Raw genomic sequence first — 14,037 nt, 5'->3', positions numbered from 1 at the left:
TGATTTATTACATATAGAATGTAAAGCCAAGAGAAATAGTGGCACTAATTTAGAAATTATTTAATAAATATTTATTTAATATTTAAAATAATAATAATAATGGAGGTAGTTCCTGTACTTTAAGAGACCAAAAAATATCTGTGTTCATTTGTTTCCTTAGACTTAAGACGGATCTTTAACTTTTCCATCGCCTTTCAATCTGTTTATGGATGTTTCTGATCTTGCATTCCCTTACAGTCTTTGCTGAGCATCCGTGGATCGCTGTTTTCTCCCAGGCGCAGCAGCAAAACGAGTCTCTTCAGCTTCAGAGGCCGAGCAAAAGATCTTGGATCGGAGAATGATTTTGCTGACGATGAGCACAGCACTTTTGAAGACAATGAGAGTAGGAGAGATTCCCTCTTTGTTCCTCACCGGCACAGTGAGCGTCGCAACAGTACCATCAGTCAGGCCAGCCGATCATCTAGGGTGATGCCTATCCTTCCAGCAAATGGGAAGATGCACAGCACTGTGGACTGCAATGGGGTGGTTTCCTTAGTTGGCGGGCCTCCTTCTCTTATGTCACCCACTGGGCAGCTTCTTCCTGAGGTAATAAGATATCAGAACAGCAACTATCATTGGCTCAGGGACTGTACCAAACTTTGTTTAACATGTGAAGAAAATGGGGAGACCAATTTTGAGAGGGAATTGCTTTCGGGAATGTTAAGGGATAGAATGGGTTCTTTATGCACCTGCAATGCTTAAGCATTCATTTGGTCTGTTAAATTCCCCCAAGCCCACAAAACAGCAAAAAAAAAAAAAAAAGGGATCAGAAATCCCAAAAGGGTTGGTGGTAGATTTCTGCAATGGACAAAACAGCATTGATTTGAAACTTAAATTCAGATATACGTGCACTTGGGCATCATAGCAGTTTAAACTAGAAATGCGCTTGGCTACTATCTTAGCTTGTAAATGAAAATAAACTTTAAAAAAGCACCTCAAAGTAGGCTTTCAGAAGGATACAGGAGCATATCCTGTTAAGCTAAATTTCAGAGCTTTCCTATAATAAGGAATCTTGCATAAGAAATATCCTTGATCATAGGGTGAATTAAGAGAATTTCCTTTCAGCTTTTGGAAAAGAGTCATACCATCCCAGGTTATTCCAACTGTGCCCTGTCAACACTAGGTGGTTATAGGTTTTATGCTTCTGCCAATGAGGTTTTGTCTGGACATACTACTTCTACTGTTTCTATTATTTTGGGAAAAGGGAATACCGTTGCCTATTTCATTCCACCTCCTCTTTCATTCTAGGTGTTGCCATCTCTTAGGACAGGACTGGACTTGTTATTACTGCTATTTTCTTGCAGCTCTAGCTGACCTGGAAATTGTTATCAATCTCTGCTTCCAAGTTCACCCTACACTCAGGATTTAATGCTTTTTCAGAAGACTGCTAGATTCACATTCAGAAATAGCCTAATTGACAAAGCCAAACCCAGAGCAGGTGCAAACTATTAGGCAATTTGATTGGTGGCTCAGTGTCCTATTCTAGGCCCCTGCTCAATCCTGCCCTGCTCCACTTTAGGGGGAACGGTTGCTGATAGCTTCCATACTGGAAAGCAGTCTTTGGTAGGATGGGAAATGAAGTTAGGGAAATTGACCGGTTGCTTTCCTAATCTACCTTTCATCAAAACAGTAAGAGCAGCATTTATCACCCAGCCATATTACTTTGGCAAAATAGAGTTGACAATTGAGACAGCAAATTTTATTCAGGCATAACTTTTCTGGAAACTCAGAGGCCAGTGGTTAGCTCCTTAATGTGGCCACCTGACTGGGCATATAGACTGAGGAGACTGAAAAATATCATTTTTATTTTTTATTTGTCACAACAGTATATATAAGCATAAGCATAAAAATAACTATATAATATATAAGCATAAGTATGTAATAACTATATTAATTGGATATAATGAAAGGAAACAATAGGACAGGAACGGTAGGCACACTGATGCTCTTATGCATGCCCCTTACAGACCTCTTAGAAATGGGGTGAGGTTAATAGTAGACAGTTTTTGGTTGAAGCTTTGGGGATTTTGGGAAGAGACCACAGAGTCAGGTAGTGTGTTCCAAGTATTAATAACTCTGTTACAGAAGTCATATTTTCTGCAAAATGTAGTTTAAATAAAGGAATTTTGTTTCATTGTGTTCCTGTTTAATTTTTCAATGGTTGTAAGCACAACTTGGAACACTGTGTTAACATGAGCAGTGCTTCAGCAGTTTAAATCAAAGAAACATTAACATTAAAGGGCAACAGAGAACTGGGAACAGAGAACTCTCTTGGCAACAGAGAACTCTCTTGAAGTGAGATTAAGAGATTCAGTATTTGTCCCTAAAGGATACCAGTCAGTAGCCATCTTTCTTTTTACTCCAGAAGAACAACACTGTTGATGACGATGCACTGCTCTGATGGGAATGTTCTCATTTTTTTAAAAAAATGTTGCTAAAGACAGAAAATTAGGCTGACAATACTGTATTTAACTCAAGGGCAGTGTCAGAGCAATGCTGCTTCCTCATATAATATGATTCCAACTGCTTCTGATTAAAAAAAAGTGAAAATCCAGGTTGCACAAATTCAAATGGCCACTAAATGGCAGTAAAAATACAGAAAAGGGACCCTTTGCTGCCATGTCCAGATTGTGCAGATTTATACGAAGTAGATCTACCTGGTAGTAGCTTTAGTCATTAGCGACAGTTGCTAGAAGGGATAATGATGCTGCCCAATGAGCTTCATACCAGACTTCTGTTTCTCTGCTCTTAAAAAGCCTCTCCTCATTTTCATACTATACAATTAGGATGGAGAAATGAAAAAGGTTCACAATAAATTTGAGCATTATAAATTGCAGTTGATGTAACTTTTTATTTGTATGCAAATATAGTTAACTAAACTCTTTAACTCCTTAGATAAATCCTTAAGGCATCTTTAAATGGATTGCTTCCTTAATTAGGAATATTTGAGCTGCAGAAATCCAGATGACAGATGGCTACAGAGAGCTAATGTTTTCCGTAACTACTTCTGGGAAAACTTTTGCAAACAAGGATTGAGCCAAGATGCACTAAGCTTGATAATAGAAATGATTGTTCAAGCCAAATTATCACTCTGACTCACTTTTTATATGCGGAAAATATATCAAAGAATTTAATATTGCCACCTTTAGTATTCTGTCCATGCGTAGTCTGTTTCTACAAGTCAAAAAATAACCATATTCTTCCAATTCATAAATCCTATACTTTCAGGGTACCACTACAGAAACAGAACTAAGAAAAAGACGCTCCAGTTCCTACCACATGTCAATGGATTTTCTCTCTGATCCTACTGCAAGGCAAAGAGCAATGAGTATAGCTAGCATACTTACCAACACCATGGAAGGTAAGCATCCCATGTAAACAACGCTTCTAAAATCCAGAGGGCAAAAGATTTAATTTCCATTTCAAAACCAAACATCTTCATATTCATTAATTTAAAATTTATTAATTTGTTGGTGGCTGTTGATTTTTTTCCCCCAATATAAACTTTTTCTTTATTACCAGTACAGTATAACGTTAAGACCTAAAAAAAAATCTAATAAAGACACCCGATTTAGTTCCAAGAGCCAATCAATCTGGAGCAGAACAGTGCTTCTTTTCTGCTTTCAGTTTTCTCTGTTTATTCTGGTTTTCATGCTGCAACAATTTCTTCAGCTAAAACAGGGTTCTAATTAGATCTTGCCTACTCCAGTTTTTCATAATGTTCAAATGCAAACATAGCAGCAAAGCACGGTTAACATGAATATAAATATGATTTGCAAAGCAGCTTCAATATTCCTGTAATTTGGCACAGATTCAGGCATAACACCAACCATGGATTGGGTGTGTGGTATCAGATCAGAGGGTAGTCCTATTTCCTACCGTAAATGCCAATTGAAACTACAGTAGGCCTTTTGCCAGAAATTATGTGTCTTGTTTCAACAAAGATGCAATGCAATTTACCTTGATAAGGGGGTTCCTGTTGCCTCATCACTTCAATGTAATCTTTTGCTTCTTCCTCCTCTTTGCCTCATCCTGCACTTGCAAAAACTAGAAGCGGGGTCAGGATACAATAGATTGCACAGGTATACAGAAGCTCCTCTGACACTTCCATGTACAGAATCCTCTTTCATATTCTGAAAGTGCCAGAGAAGGTTGCAGGAGTCCTGGAGGAAGAAAAATCTTCTTGTGGACTTTATAGAAGTAATGCAGCCATTTTGCTGCACTGATACAAATAATGTGGAGCTGTTTCGTGAAGCAACTTTGGATGTATTCTCTGCTCAGAACTTTGTCAAAACAGGGCATCTCTAGGGAGACTTGCCCAGCCCTAAATTATAGTCAGGGAAGTCACTGATATGTGGCTACCAGAGAGGAAGACAGAGGAAGATCCCTTGTCCCCACTGCACACAAAAGAAAAATATTGCCAATGTGCCTCTTCTTTCAATCCATGTTTAGTAGTGGTGGGTTTCAATTTTTTTTTTACTGTGGGCATGGCTTGGTGGGCGTGGCAGAGGAAGGATACTGCAAAATCTCCATTTCCTCCCGATCAGCTGGAATTTGGGAGGCAGAGAATAGATGGGGGCGGGGCCAGTCAGAATTTCCACTACCGATTCTCCCGAACTGGTCAGAACCTGCTGAAACCCACCCCTGATGTTTAGTAGAGAATAGTTGTTTGCCTTTTTCTGGCCATTTGTAAAAAAATAAGATGCGCCCCTGTTCCAGAGGGAAGTTATTCCTAGAATCCCCGTCGTGCTGGTTTCTCAACATATGTGTTGAATGGATAAATTGAGTAAGCTTTTTGAATGTTCTCTTTCCAAATGCTTTCTTTTCATTCTTTCTAGAACTTGAGGAATCCAGGCAGAAGTGCCCTCCCTGCTGGTACAAATTTGCTAACATGTGCTTAATCTGGGATTGCTGGACTCCTTGGCTGAAAATAAAGCATATTGTTAATTTGATTGTGATGGATCCATTTGTTGACCTTGCTATTACCATCTGCATTGTTTTAAATACTTTGTTTATGGCAATGGAACATTACCCAATGACTCAACAGTTTAATAATGTACTGTCCGTTGGAAATTTGGTAAGTCTTCCGCAGTCCCATAAGAGAGCAAAGAATTATATTTATTGGACAGATTGCTGAATTTTTGGACTCTGCTTAGATCTAGCTTAAGTCATTCTCCAGGGTTCCATTCAAATCAACATGCCATGACTGAAATCCAACTGATTTTAATACTAGTAATATTTTGAATTCTACATATGAAGCTGAAGTGCATGAGATCTGCTGCTTACAAATCTGGCAATTTCTAGAGGGATTGGTATCAAATGTTTCCTTCACTGCTGTTCCCAGCAGCAGCCACAGGGGAGTCAGGAGGACAAATGATGAACACTGCAGAATAAGAGGAACTAGATCCAATGAACATTTAGCTGCCCATCAGAAATCCTGTCTTGAGGCAAAATGCTGAAAAAAACCCTACTAATGAAGCAACTTATTTTTTAATTGTAAATCACCCAGACAAACAGACAGACATAGTATTTCTATTGCCAGTTTTACAATTGGTAAAATGTAAAGGAGGTGAACCCATAATTTGATTTTAACTCTTTTATTACTGAATACATTGTGGTGAGTTGGGGTTGTAAAACTATAACTTCTTTAGAAATATAAATGCTCACAATCACTTCTTCATAAGAAGTTTGTAAAGAACTTGCTTTGCATGCTTATATTCAATCAGGGAATCACCTGTTTAAAAGAAAAAGTAGTGAGTAATTCTAGAGATGCACAACCATATAAAATAGACAAGAAATGGACATACTTTATGATTGGTGTCTTTGGTGGGAAGGCAGAGATCGGAATCTAGAAGTTCCAGCAAAGAATTCAGAAGCAAAATAATGGCATAGAAAGATAGTTAAAAGAATAAAGTACATAATAAATCTGAGTACTTTATATATATCTAGTCCAGGAATTTGTGATTAATATCAGAACTAAATCCAAAAGTTCTCTTTGCAAAAATATTCATTCCCATTTTTTCCCTACTTTTTGATAGACCTTTCTAATAGTAATATTGCTAGTGGTTGGAAAGTCAATCAGAAATGTAAGCTAATTTATTATAGATGCCCAGAGATTTACCTATAGATCCTGATCTGTCTTCTATTAGATGAAGAACACTGGAAAAAAACTTGTGGGATAGCTTCCTTATGAATAGGAAGTGTGTGAGACAATCTTATGCCTAGTGGTAAGGATATACAAAAATAGTGGTATGCACATATCAAAATACACATTTCCATTTCTCCAAATAGCAAACTGTTCATTTGGAGATACTTTTTTATATTTTCCTTTATCTTTCTCAACAATATTTTTATGAATAGACTATTCGCTGTTATTTAGGACTGACGACAAATGATATATATATATATATTTTGTATGTAGGTTTTCACTGGCATCTTCACAGCAGAAATGTTTCTCAAAATAATTGCCATGGATCCTTATTATTATTTCCAAGAAGGCTGGAATATTTTTGATGGCATCATAGTCAGCCTGAGTTTGATGGAGTTGGGTCTTGCAAATGTGGAAGGATTATCAGTTCTAAGATCCTTCAGATTGGTAAATATCCATTGGAGGTTTCAAGAAACATTTTGATCATATTATGTATTTAGAGTAATCAACTTGTGAATATACATACTATATTCTGATACCTGAATGTTACACAAAACATAACATATGTTATGTTATAACAAATAAAATAAGTCAGCAGCTAATAGCATGAAGAATATAACAGCAGAATATAAAATATTGATCAATATTTTCTTAGGTATTAAATTTATTAAGACCAATAAGATCTTTTCCAAAATAGGTTTGTATGCATCTTGAGTCTCAAACACTATTACTTAAAGCTACCAATATATATTGACTTTACATACTCAAGCGAACCTTCACATGGATTTCTAAATCCCGTGTCAATTTTCAGGAGCACCAGATAATTCTTTTTTATTATGAATTAAAAGTAATTAAAATCAAAAGTAATTCACACTGATACTGATGTCTGGTGTGCTTTTATTTTTTCAGCTTCGAGTTTTCAAACTGGCAAAATCTTGGCCAACATTAAATATGTTGATAAAGATTATTGGCAATTCAGTCGGTGCCTTGGGAAATTTGACTTTGGTTTTGGCTATCATTGTCTTCATTTTTGCTGTGGTTGGAATGCAATTGTTTGGCAAAAACTACAAGGAATGTGTCTGCAAGATTTCCAATGACTGTGAACTCCCACGCTGGCACATGAATGATTTTTTTCATTCTTTCTTGATTGTCTTTCGAGTTCTTTGTGGAGAATGGATAGAGACTATGTGGGATTGTATGGAGGTTGCTGGACAACCCATGTGCCTTACTGTCTTCATGATGGTCATGGTGATTGGCAATTTAGTGGTACGTATCAAACAAATGTCCACTTAAGGCAAGTAGAGCATTACAACTGGATTCTTTAAATAATGACATTGAACAATTGGCATAAATTTAAAATTTAAACCAGTTTTGATATTTTTTTTTACTTTTCTATTCTAGTCAGAAGGTCATGCAAATACAAAATATATATAAGATATCCCTGCCTTTCTGTACGTGTAGAAAAATCTTTCTATTTCAACATTCAGAAATAGTAGGGTGTTTTTTTTTAAGAGTAAAAGGTAAAGATTTTCTCTCCAGTTGTATCCTACTTGAGATTGTGGTACTCATCTCTATTTCTTGGCCAAGGATGGCAACATTGTCCAAAGACATTTTCTATGGTCATATGGTCAGCATGACTATACGCCAGAGGAACATAAAACACTGTTACCTTTCCACCGAAGTGGTACCTATTAATCTACTCACCTTTGCATGCTTTTAAACTGTTAAGTGGGCAGGAGAATACTTTTTAAGGGTACTTCTGTTATAACTGTCATGGACTTATTATCCATTTTTATCAGGGAAACACAGGGACTTACTTTATATGAAGTCAGATCACTGATCTAATTAACTCTATGATGTCTATGCTTACAGGTAGAGAACATCTTTTTGGCTCTGAAGGATGCTTATATTAGATGCAAGTGCAAATTATGATTAGGAAATCTGAATTATTATGTTTAGTCAGTAACAGTGTTAGAGAACCTTAAATGATCAAATGAATACATCATCTGCTAGAGAATATAACCTAACACAGAAGTGGGTTAATAAGAATGCTGATCTATTTCAGTGTTGGTTCCTTATGTTCAAAAAAGATATCAGATTAGTAAGCAGAACATAGGCATAAGAGTAATCAAGAAGAAGCAACACGTACATCAAACATTGTGACCAATAACATGATAAACTAAGCGACCCTCTTTTTCTTCTAATAGGTTTTGAATCTTTTTCTGGCCTTGCTCCTGAGCTCCTTCAGTTCAGACAATCTTGCTGCTACAGATGATGATAATGAAATGAACAACCTCCAAATTGCAGTGTCTAGGATTCAGAAAGGAATAGATTTTATAAAAAGAAAAGCCCATGAATTTGTACAAAAGGCGTTTGTGAGAAAACAAAAGGCTTTGGATGAAATCAAGCCCCTTGAAGATCTAAACAATAAGAAAGACAGTTGCATTTCTAATCATGTGATAGTAGATATTGGCAAAGATTTCAACTATCTGAAAGATGGCAATGGGACTACCAGCGGAATAGGAAGCAGCGTGGAAAAATACATCATTGATGAAAGTGATTATATGTCATTCATAAATAACCCAAGTGTAACTGTTACAGTACCCATTGCTGTTGGAGAATCAGATTTTGAAAATTTAAATACAGAGGAGTTTAGCAGTGAGTCAGATCTGGAAGAAAGCAAAGAGGTAAGTCCTATGTAATACACAACACGTATATTGTGTTCTTTTCAAAACATGATTTACACTTATTAAAAAGTTAAACTGACAGGTATTGTTTTCATACCTTTTCAAATAATTCCATGTATCTTACTTAATATAGTATGTATTGAATGCCAACATATTATAATCATCCATTAAGATCATTCTAGATATGTTGGCCTTTCTCAGAAGACTAACATCAACTTCATTAACATTTTTATTTTTCTAATTTACAGAAAAAATACAGGATTGCAATTAAATGTTTGTTATTCATAGCAGAATTTCAGGAAATACTAGAAAATGCTCCACAGCTCTTTAGCTTATATTATAACTGTGTCCATTCAAAGGTGACTCAAGAGCCATTCTGTTCTTCGGCATTGCGAAATTGGCTCAAATGGGATGGAAACTAACTTGCAGCATTAAATGTAAATCAATCATGTTCTCAGTGTTAACTTTATACTTTCTAAATGAGATAATGAGGACTTACGTTTGATGAAAATTGCAGTATTCTGCACACTCATACTAAATAGCATTCACACAAAAAGTGGGTGCACTTATTTTACTTGGTATGTTTTCTATGTATTATTTTGTAAATCATTTGAGGTTGAAGGTTTTTAAATGAAGTCTTAAATCGTGCCAAATCAGCTATAAAGCCATTTTTCTTTTTCCCAATTTTTCTTGGTGAAGTATGTCTGCCCTTGCCATTGCGGTTTCAATTGCGTTTGTGGTATTACTTTGAAGAGAAATTTCAGTCTTGTTTCATTAAAGCCAGATTTAGAACCTGGTTATTATTAGGACCTGGTTATTATTAGAACCTGGTTATTTATGAAATCTTTTTTAATTGTTTAGGTAATGGATAGAGATCTCTTTCATTCCAGAGGGATGTAACTGAAATAAAATATTCCTTGGGCTAGGAAAAAACTGAACCATTTTGTACTCACAGAAGCCACTTATAATTTAATGATTGGTTTATAAAGGGCTAGATTAACTATCCTAGTTTTTAGAAATACCAAATGATATATAATTTGATCATTAATTAGCTATTTTATATCACTTGTATTCTACCTTTCTTGGCAAAGATTTTTCTAGAGCAATGTATAAAACCATGGAACATTGTAATTAAAATAAAATAGAGATGGAAAAAAATCAACAAAATAATAGTTTGAACAGTTTTAGAAATCTTAGTAATTTGCAGATGAAAAGCTAAGTCCTTGAAGCTAAAAAGACTTATATTTCTTTCCTTTAATCTAGTATTATATTTCAGGCAATATAAAATTGTGATTTTTTTCCTATCAAACAACTTCTAATATTTTCAACTTTTAATATTTTAGTTTGTAATCCAGAGAAATTTAATTTCCAATCTCATTTATTTCCATGGAAGAATTGAATAATTACTTAAATCTCTCCTTTAGATTTAATTTTTTATTTTTAGTCTTGATGTTTATACTTTTTTACACTTCATACTTTTTAAGGACCATATCCAGGTTTCTTATGCTGGTCTGATGATAATAAAGATTTGATCAGATTTGTTTTCATACATTTGTGCAATGAAAACTTTAATTGATTCTAAACATGGCTTATTTGATTTATTTAGGGATTTTTATTCATGGTTCAACAGAATCCATAAATATTTCACTAACTATATTATGATATTTAAAAAGTCATTTACTATTCCTTAAATTTGAACTTCTTGAGTTCTTTATCACCATCAATCATCTTCCATTAATGTTTATTAACATATAGTTATATGATATAATTGCATTTCTTTAAGATTTTGATGTTGTTTTAAGTTACTTTGGAAATAAATTGTCCATCATTTCATAAATGCAATTCTTCAAGAATTGAATTTTAATACTGCTAAATATTGAACATCTAAATACTGGACATCTTTTAGATAAACTTTTGAAATTGCTGCCATCTCCAGAGGTGAGAAAAAAGGCAATATTTATTTATTCGTTCATTCATCCATTCCAATACAGTAATTTTATACCACCCAACTTCTCACAACTCAAGATTCTTTTATCCTGAGTCCCCAGTTTCTCTTTCCACTTAACCTTTCTGGAGCAGTTTTTTTTCTTCGTGTACTTGGGAGGCTGAAAGAGACAGAGAAAAAAAGAAAATAATGTTTCCACACAAATACTTTCAATCAATACTTTTTGAGAAATTAGAAAGTTTCCGTTCAATCTGCCCATCTTTTCTCATTATTTCTCCCATTATTTTTTTAAGAGAACCTCTATAAATGAGAATAACTGTGCATTCTCTTTTAATTACTCCTACTGGGTCTCTCCTTCCAGAGTCTTTCAAAAAACAAAATCTAATAATATTAATTATCCATTCTGAAGATCGTTGGTTGTAAATCTCTCCTTGATTTCCAAAGGAGATTTTTAGGCCACATTTTCTTTACAGGAATTCTCTATGAACAAGGAAAGATTTGGGAAAGAAGGGGCTACCACTCAGCTCATAAGATTACTCCTCTTTTTGAGATGTTGCAGAGTTTCATCAAGGATTGTGTTTCCTTTTACTCCCGACTGGCATTGCACCCTATGTGGTGACAGGCTTCTTATCAAAAGAAAAGTCTAGTGGGATCTTAATATTCTCTGAGAAAGCACAATAAGATCTTTTATGTTCCTCATCCACAGAAAATACAATGAGCCCTTAAGCTTGTGCTTAAATTTTACAGAGACATCAGTGAGAAACCATGTAATTTTCCCTTCATACATATATTAATTAGATTTAATTCTGATTTTTTTTCATGCAAGTAAAAATGTGATCAAAATTGACTTTTCGGACTCATGGCTGACTCTTTGTGCTTCTGTAAGCTATTCGTCTATGCCTAATTTGCGTAGCCCATGTTAATAATAACAAATAATTGGAACTGCCTTGGCAAGTAGCCCTGGCAATAAAATGTGTGGCCTGCTGTTAGAAAGCTCAGTTATGCAAAATTTTCCACAAATAATTTGTCATTACGTAAGTCAACCCTTGTCTTGATTTCTTGATCTTAATTTTTTAAAATGTTTATTTAAATGATTTATAAAGTCTCCCACCCCCCACTCCCCATCTCACAGGATAAGTTATTTTGGCAAGCAAGGAGAGAGTGAAGTCCACTTGCATTAACTCTAGTGCACACATCTAAATCTGGATCCAATTCAGATTTAGGGTAATATAAGATGGATAGAAGACATTTGTTTACTGAATTTGATTGTGAAACTCTAGCTCATGTTTTATGTTGAATACTAACAGTAAAGCTAGATCTTTAAAGTATATATGAATATTCTTGCTTTGTGCATGATTTTCAACAAACTGCAAGTCTTCAAGTAAACTTTCCTATTCAACAAGTCAATATAGTTTCTGTCTTAAAATTTCACTTCCATTTCGTCTTGGTTCCTCAGAAGCCTGAGCAGTGCATGCTTCAAGGCTAATCTGGCCATTCTTCATATAAAAATAAGCAGTTATTTTCTTGTTTTTATATATATTCTTAAGAAAAATTATCATATTGGTAAGTCAAATCATACCACCCACCCGGAGTTAAACACCAAGACACTGTATGCAAATTTATTTCCTACCATTCTTCTCACAGGATTAAAATCAAGCTGGATCATTCAAGAATGCAACTCTGGTGCTTTTTTGTCAGACAGCAACGAACAGCACCAATATTACACAGGTTACTTAAGCAAGTTCTACCTCTGTATGATATTTTTTTAAAAGGGTACTGACTGGCCTGCATGCTACTCTGCCATCTCCCTTCCCCATTCATTGCAGTAATATAGAAATCTCACCGCTACTCCACTGAGTCACATGACTCACACCACAGCATGGTCAGGCAGTACTGGCAACTAGAACATTTGTAAGATTTCGGACTCTAATTCACCTGTGTTTCCTTACCATACAATTTTAGTGATGCGAACAAGCTGCATGTAATGTATTCAACTTTGAAAGCATTGGTTTAGCTTAATTCTGGACAAACTAAAGTATTCACTATTTAATCAAACTAGAGTGAATTTTATTCTACTTACAATTATACATTGCTGGATTATCCTCATACTTTTTCTTTTTAATGAGGATCATCATTTTAATAAATTTGAAAGCCACATATTACCAATTTTCTGACATTCAGTTACATAATTTATAAAAAAGAGAAATCACCTCAGCAGTGCTATTTTTTCCCCCAATGAAAGTATGTTGACAAGGTGGTAACACTGTCAACCAAGCCCACAATTATGACAGTTCCTCTCACCGATTTTGGAAGTGATAAAACGGCAGTTTTTTGGGCCAGAGAAATTTTAACAAATTATATTGTTTCATGATGGCCTTCATCAGGTCCCCTCTGATAGATTTTTAAAGCTTTAAACTTATTCACAAATGTAAACATTCACCTCCTTGTTCATAGGAATAGTGATTTGGACATGAACCCAAGACTCATCCCGTTGTCCCACGTTTCACTTTTTTTCTCTGCACATATCTGCAAAAAAAAGTCACATTTAGCAAAATACAATTTGACCCAGAGACTTGTATACCATTCCAAAAACTGTCAGTTCTAGACAAAATTAATGGGCAACTGTGAACTCATTTAGAGAGATTCATTGAAAACCTGGTTCCACACAGTCCATATGAAGGACGCATACTCTTCCAGAGACATTATCCTTAATACTGGAATGCATTCCTGTTTCTCATGTGTGGAAATATAACAAGCATATACTGCAACTAAAAAGCATGCACAAATTTGCTTCTTTATACTCAAAATTTTTAAGAATTTGATCCATTGGGTTAAATCGTTTTTATTATACTGAAAGAAAAGTCTTCTTATATACACCAGAGGTAATGAAATAATGTCACTTCAAAGTTTATAATCATTATAATTTAAAATGGAAAAAGGGGGGGGGCAATTAAATTATTTTATAAATAGAACCACTTTAAAACTATTGACCATATTGCTTGCCCCCGTGCTGACAATTCATAATTCAAATGTTAACAAACATGATATAGTGTATAAACAATTCATTGCTCCAAATCAAATGAAGATTTTTCCTTCCCTTGTGATGTTATAATCATTAGCCCCACTTCATGCTGTGGGGGAAAAAATCTCCACTAGTTTACATAATGTTTATTTTTTTTGGACTGCAACAAAAAGTAGTCACAACATGGACCGTCCTG

The 14,037-nt window shown here is 35.0% G+C and overlaps 1 protein-coding gene across 1 annotated transcript in view; it reads left to right on the top strand.

Annotated features, from left to right (window-relative positions):
- SCN2A (sodium voltage-gated channel alpha subunit 2) overlaps positions 1 to 14,037 on the top strand; it is a 64,818-nt gene that overhangs the window by 20,340 nt on the left and 30,441 nt on the right. Inside the window, 6 exon segments of the mRNA XM_058191508.1 lie at positions 238 to 585; positions 3,268 to 3,400; positions 4,878 to 5,116; positions 6,461 to 6,634; positions 7,097 to 7,453; positions 8,395 to 8,874. Of these exon segments, the coding sequence (XP_058047491.1) occupies positions 238 to 585; positions 3,268 to 3,400; positions 4,878 to 5,116; positions 6,461 to 6,634; positions 7,097 to 7,453; positions 8,395 to 8,874 (1,731 nt within the window).

The sequence above is a fragment of the Ahaetulla prasina genome, chromosome 1 (assembly GCF_028640845.1).
Source record: "Ahaetulla prasina isolate Xishuangbanna chromosome 1, ASM2864084v1, whole genome shotgun sequence".
Lineage (NCBI taxonomy): Eukaryota > Metazoa > Chordata > Lepidosauria > Squamata > Colubridae > Ahaetulla > Ahaetulla prasina.
Note: the sequence above shows the minus strand (reverse complement) of the source record. Positions and strands in the feature narration are given on the sequence as shown.